The sequence below is a fragment of the Acinonyx jubatus genome, chromosome A1 (genome assembly GCF_027475565.1).
Source record: "Acinonyx jubatus isolate Ajub_Pintada_27869175 chromosome A1, VMU_Ajub_asm_v1.0, whole genome shotgun sequence".
Classification (NCBI taxonomy): Eukaryota; Metazoa; Chordata; class Mammalia; order Carnivora; family Felidae; genus Acinonyx; species Acinonyx jubatus.
The window spans coordinates 145489428-145508414 of NC_069380.1; the positions used below are offsets into that span (position 1 = coordinate 145489428).

The 18987-nt window shown below is 35.1% G+C and overlaps 1 protein-coding gene across 2 annotated transcripts in view; it reads right to left on the bottom strand.

Moving 5' to 3' along the window:
• Window positions 1-18987, bottom strand: part of EDIL3 (EGF like repeats and discoidin domains 3) — a 410169-nt gene that overhangs the window by 164207 nt on the left and 226975 nt on the right. For both annotated transcript variants that reach the window (XM_027038784.2, XM_027038776.2), the window contains one exon: window positions 16229-16342. In XM_027038784.2, coding sequence (XP_026894585.1) covers window positions 16229-16342 — 114 coding nt within the window. The remainder of the gene's footprint in view (window positions 1-16228; window positions 16343-18987) is intronic.

The window sequence follows — 18987 nt, forward strand, 5'->3', positions numbered from 1 at the left end:
AATGAGTATTCCCCATTTACTCTGTATTTGATGCTATGATTCGCATGGCTAGCACTTTTTGGTTAACTTATACACCAGAGTGGCCTTCTTCTAAAGCAACTACATATATGATATTGACAAATAATATTGACGTATATGATATGCAACTAAACTGTTACATACATAATAGCTGATTTTAAGAAAATTGAAAAGTCCTTGGTAAAAGAGAGACTGGTTTTGCTCAACTTCAGACAGTAGCTCCTGGAGGGATGTTCTTTAGTTTCTTTCTGTTTCCTTGTCTTGTAACTACAGTGCAGTGTCCATAGGTAACATATCACAGAGTTACAAACTTTCCAAATCTTCACTGCTGATGAGAAGTGGGAATGGGTTCAATAAAAAGTCAACACTACCGTATACTAACAATGCAGTAGCAGAAAGAGAAACTAAGGAAACAATTCCATTTACAATTGCACCAAAAATAATCAAATACCTAGGAATAAGCTCAACTAAGTTGGTGAAAGATCTGTACACAAAGAAATGAAAAGCTATGTTCATAGATTGAAAGAACCAGTACTGTTAAAATGTCCATACTACTACCCAAAGCAATCTACGGATTAAATGGAATCCCTGTCAAAATACCAACAATTTGCATGGAACCACAAATGACTCTGAACAGCCATTGAAAAGAACAAAGCTGAAGGTATCACAGTCCCAGATTTCAAGTCACACTACAAAGCTATAGTAATGAAAACAATATGGTACAGACACATAGATCAATGGAACAGAATAGAGAGTCCAGAAATAAACCCACTCTCATATGGTCAATTAATCTACTGCAAAGGAGAGAAGAACATACAATGAGGAAAAACACAGTCTTTTCAACAAATGGTGTTGGGAAAACTGGACAGCCAAATGCAAAAGAATGAAACTGGACCACTTTCTTTCACCGTACACAAATATAAACTCAAGAGACTCACTCAAGATCTAAATATAAGACCTGAAGCCACTCCTCTAAGAAATTCCTCTAAGCCATTCCTCTAAATTTCCTCTAAGAAAACACAGGCAGCAATTTCTTTGACATCAGCCAAGGAGACATTTTTCTAGATGTGTCTCCTCTGGTAAGGTAAACAACAGTAAAATTAAACTACTGGAACCACACCAAAGTAAAAAGTTTCTGCAGAGTGAAGGAAACTACCAACAAAATGACAAGGCAACCTACTGAATGGGAAAAGATATTTGCAAATGATATATTCAATAATATATAAAGAATTTACACAACTCAACACCAAACAAACAAAATAATACAATAAAAAATGGTCAGAGGATCTGAATAGACAGCTTTCCAAAGAAGACATACAGATGGCCAAAAACACATGAAAAGATGCTCGACAACATCAGAAAAATACAAATTAAAACCACAATGAGATATCACTTTACACCTGTCAGAATGGCTAAAATAAAAAAGACAAGAAGTAACAAATGTTGGTGAGGATGTGGAGAAAAAGGAACCATCGTGTGATGTTGGGATGCAAACTGGTGTAGCTGCCGTGGAAAACAGTAAGGATGTTTCCCAAAAAATCAAAATTATAACTATATATATAGTCATATATATATATATATATATATATATATATATATATATATATATATATATTCCAGTAACTTCACTACTGGGTGTTTACCCAAAGAAAATGAAAACACTAATCTAAAAAGATATATGCACCTGTTTATTGCATCATTATTTACAATGGCCAAGATATGGAAGCAACCTAAGTGTCCACTGAGAGTTCACTGAGAGATGAATGGAAAAAGTAGGTGTGTGGCACACAGACACACACACACACAGACACACACACACAGGAATATTACTCAGCCACAAAAAGAATGAGATCTTGCCATTTGTAACAACATGGATGGACCTAGAAGGTATAATGATAAGTGAAATAAGTCAGTCAGAGAAAGGCAAATGCCATATGATTTTATTTCTATGGGGAATTTAAGAAACAAAATAAATGGACAAAGTAAAAAAGAGACACAAAGTACAGACAGATACAGAGAACAAACTGGTGGTTGCTAAGGAGGGAGGTGAAATAGGTAAAGAGGATTAAGCATGCACTTATCCTGATGAGCATTGAGCAATGTATAGAATTGTTTAAATATACTCGAATAAAAAAGGACATCTCATTAACATTAGGGAAGAAAATTTACTAGCTGAATTTCGTAAAAACATTTGCATATAACATTGAACACTAAGTATGATAACTCTGGGAGTGCAGCTATAGGCTTATCTTCCACTGGATCTACTTATTTTAGTGATGTTTTGTTCCCAGATTTCACCATTGAAATCTAGTATTGACATGATTTGTAAATTGCTTTTCTCCATGTTAAACTCAGGATTAAAAATAATGAAGCACATCTTATGACACTGCTTTTTCTAAAATACTGTTATTATAACACATTATGAGAGCAAAATAGGATTTTTGTGTCATTTAAAATGGTATATAGTAAGACAAGATGTAAATGTAAAAGTGTTATTTATTCATCTTTGTTTATTCTTTAAAATAGTATTTTTGGGTATATGTTGTAATGCACACATTAACACTTACATTGTATGTGTCTCTGCTTAATAAAAAAGGAAACTTATTTTGAGATGTAAAAAAACCAGTGCTAATAAAACCTCAACAAATGCAATGAAAAATAGGATCATGTTCTGCTATTTTTCTTACACATGGAAGTAGAGATCAAAACTCAGTAGAAAGGTCAGGAATGGGCATTCAGTGAAAATAGCTCCTTAATAGCTTTTATTTCAAAAAGCTTCATCTTTACCATACAAGAGGAAAAAAGTATATCTTTTGAAACCAATAAGCCATTAGCTCAGGGTTCTGAACATTTTTTATATTCCGGACCCTTTTATTAGTCTGTTGAAGACTAGAAGCTCTTTTCAGAGTAATTCTGTTTAGTGTATAAAATGAAATATGCAGAAACATAGTGTTATTATCAAAATATTTTTAAAAATGGGTGATACATTAATATTATGTGCTTATCTATTAACACATTAAATAACAGAGTTAGTGGTAGATCTACTGTAGTTTCATGTTGGTAAAGATACAAATTTTTTTTCGGTTATGTGCAACAAGGACAATGTGGTATATAATTATCTGATTTCTATTAGTCACAAGGACATTGGTGCTGTTAATATTATGATCTGCTGTTTGCCTGCATTTGTAATTTATGGAGATTCTATATTTCAGGTAGCCCTTTTGGTTTTCCTATCAAAGGATACAGACACCCTGAACTCCATCCATCCATCTTTTCATGGTCCTGTACCCTTGGTTAAAAACTCCATGAAGTGCCTCAAAGGGTGGGACTGAGAACATCCTTATATTAATCTCTGTTGGAAAGTGTTCACGTTCTGTTAAACTGAAAACTATTCACAAAAGGAGAATCCACGAATAATTCTAATGGGAAAGGAAATGGCATTATTAAGTTACTGCCGAGGGGATGTGAAGCAATATTTATATACCAAGTAGTCACTTTATGGATGTTTAAAAAATTGTGTGTCTGCCTGACTGTACCAGAGAAAATATAAAGTGAATTTTATATTGAACAAACCACCATGAATATCCTTGGGTTTCTTGGAGCTAAGAGCTGCAGTTCAATTTCTTGGTATTTTGTAGTTAGATAATAGTGCTGAGTATTTATAGGCTTCCTTATATAACTATAGTTCTATCCATTTTTCTTGTCAGAAGAGTTTATTTTCTGTCCCTGCTCCTGTTTTCCTTGAATTTTAGTATCGGATTTACGGACTTTGCTCTGGCTCTACTTCTTTTTATAGAACCATATTCCTCAAGTTCAATTTATTTTTAAGTTGGATACTTTATGTGTCCATTCCCTTTAGAGCTCTAAAAAGAATGTGTATTATTGACCAGATAAAGCTATTAAGGTAACTATTATGAAATTTATTTTTAGGTCCTTGGCCACGTTAATGGCTCTTTGGGGTCTAAGATATGCTCAGAGTAAAGTGCACCATAACCTGGGAGGAGCGTCTGTGGCTCTTATTTCTCATTCAACACCTGCTCAATCTGGAACAGGTGCAATCTGGCATTCTTTTTCTACCACCCACTGTAATTATTTAAGGGCCATTAATGGCTTGAGACTCCAAATTAAAAAGTCTTTTCTTAAGTACCCATTACCCTGACCAGCTCCTATTTTGGAAACATTCTTTTCCTTGCTCTCTCCATGTTTTTCTTTTCTTCCTACTTTTCTGATTATGCTTTTATTTCATTTTTTTGGTACCTTTGCAGATAGAATTTCTTTACCTGACTTAAATTCTATCTTTAGCAATCTTATACTTTTATACACTTTGACTCTCTCCTTCAGCAATCCCCGTTCAGTCTTACGACTTCACCATTTTCATGCGATCCCTGAATCTGAATCTTAATTACCAATGCTTCCCTGAGCTATCATCTACCTGCATTTTAATAACTAGCTTACCACGATGTGTCAATTGTATTTACAATTCAGTATGCCTTCTGAAGGAAAGAGATCTGTTATGCCTCTATCTTTCAGTTTAAGGAGATTTCTTTGAAGATGAAATTGGAAACATATATGTGGCTCTTTGTCTTACATACTGCTGGAAGCCATCGCTTTCGAGTCTATGATTTGGTGGAAAACTGTGGCTGGGGTCGTGCCAGTTGTTGGCATCACTGCTCAACTTAGCTCCATTCTTTCTAGCAAAATCATTTGAAACCCTTGGGATTTCAAGAAATCATGGGAAATTGTACATTTTGGCAAAATATCAAAATTCATATATGTTATTTCCTTTCTCCTACTTAAGAAAAGCACTTCTTTTCTTTTTTTAGAGTTTGAGAAACAGAGAGAGAGAGAGAGAGAGAGAGACAGACAGAGAGACAGAGAGAGACAGAGAGAGTGCGAGCAGGGGTCAGAGGAGAGAGAAAGAGAGAATCCCAAGCAGGTTCTGCACTGTTAGTGCAGAGCCCAATGTGGGGCTTAATCCCATGAGCCGTGAGATCATGACCTTAGCCGAAATCAAGAGTTGGATGCTTAACCAACCAACCCACCCAAGTGCCCCAAAAGCATTTATTTCTGCTGTTTGGTGGATGTGATAGAGACCATTGTGGTTTGTGCCTGAAATTTCTCCACTATGAAATAACCATTTCATCCTCACTTTGAAAATTCAAAACCAAAATTTCACCAAAGCACCCCATAATCCATGTTAACATGTGTAGAAGATAACGAAGAGCTCACAAACTACATTTTAGACATGTTCAAACCATAAATTCATCAGATGACTTCTTTTTTAGAGGTTTCCTTATAGATTTTATTTTTTATTGTATGCACTTTATTTGGGTTCTTCCTTTTTTCTTTTCTTTTTCTTTTTAAATGTTTATATGGGGAGGAATAGTGATGTTTGGAAAGATTGATATTTTCAATCTGAGAAAAATACAATACTTTTCAATCATACCATTTTAAATTTTATGAGGATGAAATCAAGTTGTCCTTTTCCCAAATTCTCCTAATCTCTGCAGGCTTCATCTTTTTTTGTCTTTGAAATAGGAAATATTAAAGTGAGTTTTAGCCTGGAGTATAAATGCAAGACTAAATTTTAATCCCTGGACATGTGCAGGTTAGCACATAATGGGAATGTTAGTATAATTTTAAAATCAAGAAGATGTTACTGGATGTTTCAGTAGTTATTTGCAACTAAGTACAAAACTGTCAGGTAATGAGAATCTGATTTGATTTGTTAGAGGTATTTAGCAAATCCTAGAGGGTCTATTTGAGCATTTTGCAGATATTTTTTCTATATTTCCTTTATTAGATTATCACTTGAAGGTACAGCAGGTAAACTTTCAAAGTGTGAGATGTCTGTACAAACTGTTGGGCAACATTTGGGAAAATATACCCAGAGGCATCTGATTGAAGATGAAACTTCCATGTCAGACACAGAAAATCCAATTTGGTTTTGTCATTGAGTCAATTTTTTGTGTTTATTATTGCAAAGACTTCATCCTGCAGTAATGTTGGAATCGTTTCTTTCCTTGAGGCCTACTGATATACTTGCACAGTATTCTGTTCTGTTTTTTTTTTTTATTTATTCCACATCTTTTTAAAAAGAATGTGAGAAATTAAGTTACAATAATTAGCTATACTCAAGTATTTATAGTCATGGTCATTTCCATTTATATCTCTACATATTTATGGGTAGATTTTAAATGTTATATAACTTGGATTTAACATTATACAATTAATCCTAAATGTAAACGTTTTGTCAATCCATAGTTGATTTATTTTTTATTGTTCACAAAAGGCGACAGCTTGAGGCAAATTGTCCTTTTCCCATTAGATTTCTGGATTAATTCCTAATTTTATGTATTTCAAGGAAAGTAATCTGAAATTTATGTCAGGTAATGCTTTAAGAGACAAAAATCATTGCTAAAACATGGCATTTAAAGTTTCAAAACAGAGCAGTTTTATCTGGAATAAATCTAGGATTTAAGTTAATGATTTTTTTTTTCTTTTTTGATTTCTTGCTATATTTACAAAAATTAAAGTCTGTTTTGGTGTTTTAAAAATCTCTTGTGGTTGCACAAAAAGCTCATGAGATGGATTTTTAATATACATTGTTTATATACATTAAATATTAGGGTCAACTGTTTTTTTTTTTCTAAAAATTTTTTAATGCTTATTTATTTTTGAGGGATAGATCACGGGCAGAGGAGGGGCAGAGAGAGAGAAAGACACAGAATCCAAAGCAGGCTCTGGGCTCTGAGCTGTCAGCACAAAGCCCGACATGGGGCTCCAACTCACAAACTGCGAGATCATGACCTGAGCTGAGGTTGGATGCTTCATGGACTGAGCCACCCAGGCGCCTGTAGGGTCAACTGGTATTGACCCTACATTTTCAGGGCTTAAAAGTTAAGTGATCGTCCTACAAATCTCATCACATGATCACACAGCAATTGAAATAATTCACTAAAAATTAAGGTTCTAATGGACAAAGGGTTTATTTATCCTTGTGCACATTATCTTTCTTATGAATTCACCCTCCATTTGGTACCTACTATACATTCTTCTGGTCTCAGATTAAATGTCATTTCCTTAAACCCCCAAAACAGAACAGGCACCTCTGTCATAGCTTCCTTTACTTTTCAATCATAGCACTCATCATGCTTTATATTTAGATATTATATAATTGTTTTTTTTTTCTGCTACTAATCTGTATACTCCATGAAAGTTGGAACTGAATTTATTTTAATACCATTTTTCCAGCTCTAGAGGGTGGCTACTGTTGGATGTAATTTGGTGGATGAATTAATTCATTCATATATGTTTTCCATACCTTGTACAAAGTTATGTTAAGAGAAAAAAAATCAATAAATATTTGTGGCCAGTTTATTTGATCACATGACTAAATGAATAAATGTACTATATTATAATGCTGGACTCTGCAATTTTCTTATTAAAATTAGTGGTGCATTAATTCTAATTTTCCCTACAGGTACCTCTTATTTTTAAAATTCTTTAGTTTATATCAGAATTTGTTTATATTTTGCTTTTGGATCTATGTCATACCTGGATATAGCAGAATAGGAATTTAGTGTTATATGGTATAACATCTATATGATCATCTATGTAAGGCAAGAAAATACTGGAAGTTTTCATCCCACCACTGGTTTCTTCTAACCATTCACTAAAATACTTGATCAAATAGCAGTGATAGCTTACAATAACTGCAAACAAAAAATATAGGTTAAGAAATGAAATTAGATGTTTGTGGGTCAAAAGTATGTGATGATGTCATTTTTTCAAAAATCAAAGCAACACCTATCTTAGGTTTGGTTGAATTAACAATATTTGTTAAAAATTATATTAATGCCACAGGATTTCCTAAATTTATGTACTACTAATGCATGGCATGCAAGACATTATAGCTGACTTTTACAAAAGCTGTTCTCAAATACATACAGTTAGTAACGAAAAATAGGTTAGTTGTGTGAGTATATAAAAAAATTCCAAATTGCACAAAATTATTAAAAAAAAGAAAAAAGATGGGATCACTGGCATGGGCTTTTCAAATAACTCAAATACCCTTGTGACATTTTATTTATTAATGCAATTATTTGTTTATTTACATTTGCTGACCTACAATTTTACTAGGTACTCTATATATGCTATTGATTTAAATTTTTTTTAATGTTTATTTATTTTTGAGAGAGACAGAGACAGAATGTGAGTGGGTTAGGGGCAGAGAGAGAGGGAGACATAGAATCTGAAGCAGGCTCCAGGCTCTGAGCTGTCAGCAAAGATCCTGACGTGGGACTTGAACTCACAAACTGTGAGATCATGACCGGAGCCAAAGTTGGATGCTCAACCAACTGAACCACCCAGGCTCCCCATATGCTATTAATTTTAATCTATCCATTAATATAAACCAAATGGTATTATTAACTTCATTTAAAGATGCAGAATCTGAGGCCCAGAAAGGGCAACTAACTTATCCAGACATTTAATTATAAAGAGGAAAAGCAGAGTTGATGCCCCAGTTGTATCTGAATGCAAAACCTGTACTCTTTTCTCTTACTCTTCGGATACTCCTCAAGGCCACTCCTCAAGTGCAAATGTTCTTAAAGTGTAAACTGTAACGAACAGTGTTCCTTTCATCCTGTAAGGAGCAGGATCAATCATGCTTAGGAATGCAGGCTCTGTAGCTACCACGCTTGGGGGTAAGGCCAGGCTGTGCAGTTCACTAGCCATGTGAACATGAGAACTTACACAAACTATTCACTCAGTACGCTCTGTTTTCTCTGTAAAATGGAGCCAGTGATAAACAGAACCCACCACAAAGAGTGTTAAGAGGATTAAATAAAATAACATTTAAAGTACTTAAGACAGTCTTAGCACACAGTAAGTTAAAAGTCTCAATTAAAAACATGAGCATATGATCATTAGTTGGTGATAAAATATTAAGATTATAGCAGAGTGTTTAGTTATTTACAAAAGCAATAATGAAGTGTTGAGGATAGAAAAATAAATATCACATAATTTAATTATTTATGAAACGTTTTGGCAATTTTCACCGCGTAAGCCTGGACTTATATAAGTACTTGGAAGCACTGCCAGCAAAAGAAAGATACACATGTACATTTATATAGTACATGGTTGTGTATTTGTACATACTAGCTCATCTGTAATGAAGGCTTAAAAAGAGTTACAAAGAAATGAAGATATAGAAATGTCAGTTCACAGTTTTTTTAAATATATTCACATGTATCATCATCTCTTGCCCTTATTACTTTACAGGTAGAATTCTTAAAGTAAAGCTATAGAATTATCTAGATTATTATATGTAATTAAAAAAAAAACTGGATGACCATGATATTTAGAAACATCCCTTTATCGTCAAAGATTTTAGCTTTCATTTTTAATAAAACTCTCTGAAACCATCCAAGTCCTAATACTTTCTGGCATAATAGTTTGGGGATGTTGCATTATAAGAGATCCCTTGGTAACTATCTTAATTTCCAGAAATAGTATCAGTGATGAAAATGAATTTGAGTGCCATTTCTGAAATTTAATCATGTCACATTTAAACACCCAGCAGGGAACTGTATATGGCTATTGTGGGCCACATAGTCCAATCAATGAAAATAATCCTGGTTATTTTTAGATTAGTTAACTAAAGTGCTATCACTTTCCATTGTGCTCACTTTAGTATAAACATCCCATTGTGTTAAATGTACACAGTAAAGCATATCTGTTCTTATAAGAATACGTTTCTCTTGCCCGTTCATGATCATTTCCTTCCAAGCTGTGTAAGAAAATGGCTGAACATTTGAGCTTGTATCATTAGGAACAATAAGGGGATATAAATTAGGACTTTATAATTAGAAGAATTTCCTGTCATACTGTAATAAATAGTATGAGCATATCTACATGATTTTCACATATCATTCAAATGCAACTTCAATTAAAATTAAAGATAATCAAAATTAAATTCCCTGCAATAAATAAATGAAAAATAAAACTAAAAACAACTGAGATCTGCCAAATTAAGTAATAAATTGAACAGTATCTGGAAATCTAAGCTGAAATATTTAAATCAAAAGTATTATTGCCTTAGCCTACCTATAAATGTAATTTGCAAATAATTATTGGAAAAATTTTAGGCACATTTTTGTCCAGTATTAAAACTTTTGTTATCAGTATTTGAAATACTAAACTAATTGAAAATGTTTAATAGGTGATTGATTTGCATAATAATTATTACTACATATTTGGGCATCATGTCATCATAGATAGGATTAGATATAAACATTACTTTTATGTAAAAACACTTAGTAGCCATATTAATTAAAGACATACATTATAGTAAAAAATTCATATAGATTTTAAATAATGTTTATTAAAGTAGTGTCTTAAACATTTTGGTTTAACTGTTTAACTGAAAATTTAAAAATATATTTTGGTTTTAAAAATGTAGTATATCACTAATATTCAAAATATTTCAGTGAATTCCACTAACAAAGGTAGTCTTAATAAATTTCCTAATATTGAAGGGTGAGTAAAACTGAAGGAAAGGCAGAGTAAGGTTAAGATCTGAGAAAAGCAAATCTTTTTGATGATAAGTACACAGACACTGAGATCAGTCTGTCAACACCATTTAAATAATTATATCCAAAATTACCACTTTTACATTTTCAAGCATTACTACTGGTAGTAGTTAGATCACAGCACTAATAAATGTTTACTGATATTAGAAATGGATAAGAAATAAATAAGTAATCTAAGATAAAATTATCAAGATGTCTGCAAGCAGAATGGTCTACATAGAGGAACAGAGTGCCTGTTTACTTGTCTTATTTAAAAGCCATTTGCATAATCCTACTGCAAAATAGAGTTATAAAAGCTTTTATCAAATCAAAGGAAAACAATTCAACTTGTAGTATCATTTACTGAGTACCAATTAATATACCAAATTATATTTCATTACACTGGCAAAAACAGCTTTAGAATACTGTTCCAAAAATGAGAAGTAGACAAAAAAATAACTTGGTAGTTATGGTAGTTGAGGGCAATGAAAAATCAGATACTATTCCTATACTTAAAGAACTCAGAATGCAAGGTTCATTCATTCATTCAGCAAATGTCTATTGAGCGCTTATTGTTTGCTAGTACTCTTTGGCAACTGTGATTATAACAGAACAATTTCTCCCTCGTGGAGGATATACTCCACTGGAAGAATTTTCAATAAACAATATATAAAAGTACAAATATGATATGTTAATGATCAATGCTAAAGAGAAAAACTGTAAGAGGGAAAGGGGTGGGTGTGTTTTGGTGTGTTGAGATAGGGAGGTAGAGAGACTGAGAAAAGCCTCACTGAGAGGATGTCTTTATGCCAAGACCCAAAGGAAGTATGGGGTATTCATAACATCATAACAGAATATTACAGAAAAGGGGAGACGGGAAAGGAAATGCTGTGGGGCAGGGATGTGCCAGGTGTGTGCCTGGAACAGCTAGGAGGCCAGTGGGGCTGGAAGAGCACATGAAAAAGTGAGAGTCCCACGAGATGTGGTCACAGAGGTGAGCAAATAGGGCAGAGATATAGACAGGGCCTATTGACCTCAGAAAACAGGGAGACTGTAGTTTTTTCTCTGTGTGAGATGAGAAGTTGGTGGAAGATTTTGAGCTGCTAGGTGACGCACGTTGACTTTTGCTTTAACAGGCTACCTCTGGCAGTGGAGTTAAGAACAGACAATGTTAAGAAGCACATGCAGAAGGAAGGAAGGACCTCTCCCTAGCAAAATGGTCTAGTGGGAACCTTTTACATCTTTGAAAAATTATTTTTCTGTCACTTCCCTTGCCTTACAATTCTCTTCCCATAAGTAACAACAAATTCCTCCTGGAAGGAGGGAGAGAGAGAAAGAGACAGAGACAGTGTGTGTGCGGGCGTTTCCTGGGATGCTCAGCATGGATTCAGATTCACCTCTTTCCCTTCTCCTTTTTCTTTTACATACTCTTTCTAAAGTCTGTCAGCTAGCTTCTGCTCCTCTTTACCATTTCATCTGTTTCCATCTCATGTTTCCATTTATTTATATTTCCATTTGTGAAATGAGAGGGGGTAGAGAAATGGGGTGAGAGGAAGAAGCAGCATAATGCATGGTAAGTCCAGGTTTTTGTTCCCTTATGTAGTGCTCTCTCATTAAACAGTCATTTAAACATAATTATTCTTTTCAGATCACAAAGGTATCATAAGCCTTATAAATTCAAAATATACTGAAGAATAAAGATGCAGACACGACTCAACTATAATATGATAGATATCAAGTTACTTATTTCCTTTGTGGGGAAGTTCTGTGCATGGTTTTGATGGATTTTTTTCCTTCTGTTGTGTTTAATTTTAGTGACTTGAAAGACATCACAAACTAAGGATAAGAAATATTTTCCTTTCATGTTTATTGTAAATATATCCCCAGTTTATTATTTGTGTTTATAGTTTACTATTTTTGTACAGATTTTTTTAGTCATTTCTGTTCTTCTACAATATCTTTCATTACTTATTATTTGGGAGGGTATTGAGAATGATTTCATCTTAAAATATAGCAGAACTTAATTAATCCATCAGTAGATATAAGAAAGTAGTGGAAGGAGTGAAGTAATATGAGTGCAGATACCCAAGAGGAGAGTGAAGGGGGGTTGGGTTTGAATATAAGCATGCCAGCATTTCAATACTGTGTCCTCTGTCCCACCCAGCAGTTAGTCTCCATCATTCCCCCTTTCCTCTTCCTCCTGAAATATCTGCAGAAACAAATGGCTTCTCTGCCATAACTGTAGGCATAAGCCGACCCAATGGTACCCCTGAGGTACATGACAGAAGGCTCATAAGAAAGTTTATAAATCTTATTCCAGAGTGGAAGTTGGGAACATTGATTATAATCTCTGTACTGTCAATTCGCAAGATCCTAACCTCGATCATCTTAGGGCTGGCACTGCCTGGAACCTGCAGGTGTTTCTGTGTGCCCTGTAGTGAGTGAATACAGTACGTTCTCAATGTGTAGTACTACATCATCTTTGGGGAAGAATGCACCTTTTTACTCTGGATTTTCTAAAAATTCTAAGAAGCCGCACTAAAAAGCAGAGCCATATTCCTATAAACCTAAACAGTAGGGAGATTAACAATCTTTATTTTTATTCTAAACGCTTGCAAAACAATACAATAAAAACAAATACACCAATAAGAAAATATTTTATTTATTTTTTAAGTTTACTTATTTATTTTGAGAGAGAGAGTGTGTGTGTGTGTGTGTGAGAGGGGGAGGGGCAGAGAGAGAGGGAGAGGAAGAATCCCAAGCAGGCTCTATGCTGTCAGTGAAGAGCTCGATGTGGGGCTCAAATTCATGAGCTGTGAGAGCATGACCTGAACTGAAATCAAGAGCCAGACACTTAACAGACAGCCATCCAGGCACCCCAGTCAGAACATGTTTTAGAGTGTATCCTAAGTGACTCTTTTTTATTTTTTTTGTTAGGGCACAGAGATGAATAGAGGAAATGTAGAATGTCAGAGCATATGATGGGTTAGAAAATTACTACTGCATTTGTGTTCAAAGAGAAGCCTGAGTTTAAATATAAAGATTATATAGGGGCACATGGGTGGCTCATTCATTTGAGCATCTGACTTTGGCTTAGGCCATGATCTCGGAGCTCGTGAGTTCGAGCTCTGCATTGGGCTCTGTGCTGATAGCTTAGAGCCTGAAGTCTTTGGATTCTGTGTTTCTCTCTCTGCCCTCCCCACCATGCCCCACTTGTGCTCTGTCTCTCTGTCTCTCCCTCAAAAATAAACATTAAAAAAATTTAAAAATACTATATAGATATAAAACTAAATCAAAGAAAACAAAGAATTTTATTAAACATAATAGCAAACACTGATTGGAAGACACTAGATAACAAACTGGTGGCAATTAAGTTCAAAGTCTATTTCAAAATGTCTTTCCATCATCAATCAAGTTTCTTTCTTTTCAAGGGTATTTTTAGATGTGTTGACCTCAGTAAAATCTATGATGGAGGGATAAAATAGGCTTTAGTCATCAGTTACAACATCTAGTTCACATCCAGGTCTCCCAGTTTCAATCTATAGGCAACAGACTGTCCAATTGCTCCTTGACTAGCACAGGAGGGCAAGGGCATACACACACACACACACACACACACACACACACACACACACACACACACACCTTCAAGACCTAGGGCTTTTCTCCCAGGGTGCCTGCAAATTCAGTTATCACTTCTTCTTCAGGTCAGTCAGAAAGCTGGTGCATGACTACCTCAGAGAGACACTCATTGCTGGGCATTGTTCCCATGACATGTCCCCTATATGGTTCTCCTTTTAGGAAAATTGAAGGTCCCATCTCCCTATTTGCTCCCCTGGCCAGGCCTTCTATGTGTCAGAGGAGGTCTTATTCTGCCTGGACATGTTCTTAGCCAGGCATTGTTTTAAGCTCTCCCAATGTTCTAGTACTGTATGGAAGGTGCTTCATTACAGCACCAACTCTCTGTTGTTGCTGCATGAAAATCAAATTTTCAAAATCATTAGCTTTTTGTTCTTTGTCAAAGTAGTGAAGTGTTCATTTACAGATACACGGTGGTGGGGGGGTGGCGCTTTTTAGTACAACTTCCAGTGCTGATTTGGCAGCCACCTGTAAGTCTCATGAACCAAAAGAAAAAAGGATACAGGAGCTGAATCTGGCCAGGCCAAGGACCAATTGAATCTGAATTAAGTTAACTTACAGAGTGGTCAGTTAAATGCTTTATAGAAGGTAGCTAGATTAGTTGACTGGGTGGCCACTACTCTATTTAGTTGTATGACCAACCTGCTTGCTCAGGCTGTCCTTTCCTTCCACTCTTTGATGGCTGAAGGTTCCTGTGTTGATTCACAATTGCCATCTTCCCCAATTATTTTTAAGCTTAGAAAAATTTTGCCCAAATGTATTTCTTTTATATTCAGAATTTCATCATTTAATCAACTTTTTCAGGACGAGGATTATGAGTATTCATAGATCATCATTTTGTTTATATACATAACTCAAATAAGTTCTTCAACAATTCTCCCTGTTTTATTTTATAAAGTATCCTTGTCAAAGAGAAGAGAGGAAAAATGACATGTAAAATTGCTACTCTAACTAAAAAGGAAGGAGTGTATGAGTGTGTGTGTGTGTGTGTGTGTGTGGGTGTATGTGTGTGTATGTTCATGTGTAAGAGAGATGGAAGGTGTAGTGTGTTTTCATGTTTATTTCTTTCAACTCTGTCTGAAGAGATATCTTGATTTAGAGGAAAAGACACTGAACTAGGAATCCCAAGCCAAAATTCTACATTCCTTCTAGTCCTGTTTTCGTCACTATCTGTGAGAGCCTGGGCAAACCACATCCCTATGTGTCTCAGTTTCTGCCTCCGAATTCTCATCTCCATCTGCCTTCTGATTTGTATAATGTGATACTCTAATAGTATAATATACATCAAAGCAGTAGCACTATGGAGTTTCTGTAAGGGTCCAACAATGATTAAGTGATATCATTATTGTTCTCATTAGCAGGTATTTGTGTCTGATTCTGGTTTAATCACAATGACTATTATCTTGTTACCACCCTTTCCTAGTTTTTGTTTCTTTGGCGGAAAAAGGGCTACTTTGTGCTTCTTTGTAAACACTTCAAGAAAATCACTGCCCTATCATTTGATCCATCATCACAAGACCCTACTCTCTTAGGCTTCCAAAAAGGCAAATAACCAGTATGTAAAATTCTTACTAATGTGTATGCCAGCTCAACACAAATCCTCCTTTTATTTGTGATAGAGGCTATCAGGTTAGAGCACCCCGAATTTACTGTCTGAAGTAAATTTACTGTCTGAAGTGACCACTCTGGTGGAAATTCAGGTCATACACATACTCAAAAGCCAAAATGGGATTCATAAAAGAGATGCACTTGGATCTCTGCAGAACTGTTGCCTTCCTTTTGGACCACAAAGTGTCAAGTTCTATGCCTAGCATGCACTGAGACCGATCCTGGGGAAGATGCGTGTATTAGCAACATTAACAATAACAAATACAAAATGTGCCATTTCAATAAGTTGGGAACTCTGGAAGCAAATGATACTGATTTTGACCCAGATTCCATAATAAATGGAGGCTATGCAAACAACAAGGAAAATGTATACATATATGCATACTTACTGTATTGACAATTTCTTCCCATGAATTCACCTGGGCACTCACAGGAATAGTTAGCAACAAGGTCTGTACATATTCCACCATTTTTGCATGGCTCTGCTTCACATTCATTTATGTCTGAGGAAAAGAGAAAGAATAGAGAAAATGAGAATTATTGGTGGAAAAAAACGATTAATTATTGGAAGGATTTAGGCCTTTCAGATAAAACAAAATCTAAGTAATGTTATTACTTTTGTGTGTTTGTGAGTGTGTGTCTATGTGTTGAGTCAATAATAGAAACAGTGCTCAAAATCAACAACTGATTAATAATCAAGTTCAAATGAAACTGATAATCCCAACGAAAGGCCAACAGAACCAGACCATTCTCCAATCCTGAAAATAAATATGAATAGTTTGGGGAAATATTCAGTGTATCCTTAGAATTAAATGGAGCAAATTAACCCTGATAGAGAGATGAATTGGTATCACTTACAAGATCTAGAAACCTTCCCTGCAGCAACAACTGCCAATTAACACTGTCTCATTTCATCTTAATTCATTAAAATTCTAACTGACAGAGATGTTTTAGTTTCTAAATAGTTCGCCTTTGATGAATGCGATGAGAAGCAAATTAGAGTTAATAGCTAAAGCTCGTTACATTAAGCAAAGTATAATAAATGTAAATGATGATCTCTTCCTAATCTCATTCAGGGGTTTCTAAAATTAGGATGACTAAAGGGACTTATACCTTTGATATACCATTATTATACCTGATGCAAAATCAAGAAATATAAAACATTCAGCAAATTATACTAATTTCCATGCTAATTTTGGACAATAGATACAACGAATATGATTTTAAATGAAACAAGAAATAATTCAGTCAAATATCTATCAGTGATAACTTACACATCATTCCCTCTAAGCACGGCACCAGGCTAGGTTCTGTGGGAATTGGAAAGTAGTTGGAGAACATGCAACCACTCCCCATTGCTTTCTCTTTCTATCATCTACTCCTGATGAACTCCTTCTCTGCCCTTGTTCCCACAGCTCCTTACAGACCTGAATGGGGTTGCCTAGGAATTGTCTATTTATGTGCCTTTCACCCTCTCACCTAGTCAAACTGCCAGCTCTACAGATGTAGACCCTGTCCTGCACTGTTCGTTGTATCTCTGTGAATGCCACACATTATCTGGGAGACCACTGGTACCCCCAAAATGTTTCTTGATAAAATTTCTAATAAAGGATTAGAAATAGTGGCCCAGACAATTCAAGCAAATTGTTTCAGATGTGTAATGTATCTTTTGATACACTACAATGTACCAAAATGTATTTATTTTTAGGATCTGGGTTTCTACAGTGCTTAAAGCAATATGATCATAAATTACCCTCTCAAGACTCAACAAGAACAACATACCAGAAAACCTCTATTTTGCCTTTTCTTTTTAACTTCTTTTTTCTAAACAATGTCTCCTTTTAGTATCAGTGTTGGTTATGCTCTCATTTTAAGTTTACTGTAAAGTTAGGCCTAAAATTCCTTAGGCAGGTGATGACTTTCTCTGAAAAAGACATCCTTTTTGGTTTCTGGTTAACTGTCAAAGTTTGAGAGTGGAGACAATTCTTAACTGTGTTCAAAGAATCTAGATAATATGAGTAGTTTATGACATCAAATAATAGGATAAAATCAGAATCTGATAATCTTTAAAAATATTTGTGTGCCATAAAATATAACAACCTCCCTAATATTTGAAAATAAACTCTCCAGAGGAGGAAAGGAAGGAAGGAGAGAAGAGGGGGAGGGAGGAGGGGAAGAAAGGAGGAAGGGAGGAAAGACAGGAAGGGAGAAAGCGGGGAGGAGAGGAAGGGGGGAGGTTGCCATTTATTCCTTATCTGATGGAATATTTAGCTTTTTTATAGTCTTACTGAAAATTTCACAGTCTTGATTTATATTGGATTAACATGAAAAACATTTTCATTACATTGTGAAAGAAGCACAGAAATCACTGTGCTATTTATTTTATTGTTAGCTCAATGTAAGGCAATTGCAGCATCTGGCTACTCGGGAACATGCCTACTATGTCTCTCCTTGCATCATATTGACTACATTTTTTTTTAAAGATGAGAATATGTCAATGGCTAATAAGAAATTAAATCTTCATGTTGGAGAATGAATTGGCTTATTTTATAAAGTCAGATATAACAAGTTATTCTTTTATTTACTTACAGGGAAGAAACTGAGTATTGATGTCTGAAGACCACATAAGGGAAATATAATTTGATCTTGAAGGAAAGGTTTAATTAAGATTAAAGACAGAAAGGGGATGGTAATGTATTTCCAAAAAGGAAACCAGAATGAGTCACAACTTTGAAGAGAAACGTTCATGGTATGATGGTGTATTCAGGAACATGAGTAGCCAGCCTGTCTGGAGCATAGAGTGCAAAGGTGGGTGCTGGGGCCCTAAATCTGAAGATGTAGACAGGGGACAGATTATGATGAACTGTGAGTGCCAGTAGAGAGAAATGGCCTTCATCTTTTGGCACTAAAGACTTGGAGCTGGGTGGGAGGGTATCCTCTGTACCCTTGTACTTCAGATAGACCTAGTGAAGCCAAATTTGGGATGGAATTCAGAAATGAATGAGGTCAAGCAGAGTAGAGAGACCCACACAGGATTTCATGCTAATAGGTACAACCTCTATTTTAATTCTCAGGTAAGAGGCACTAAGCATTTTGTCACTTTAATGTTGAACTACCCATCATGAGTAAAATCAAACCCATCTCTTGC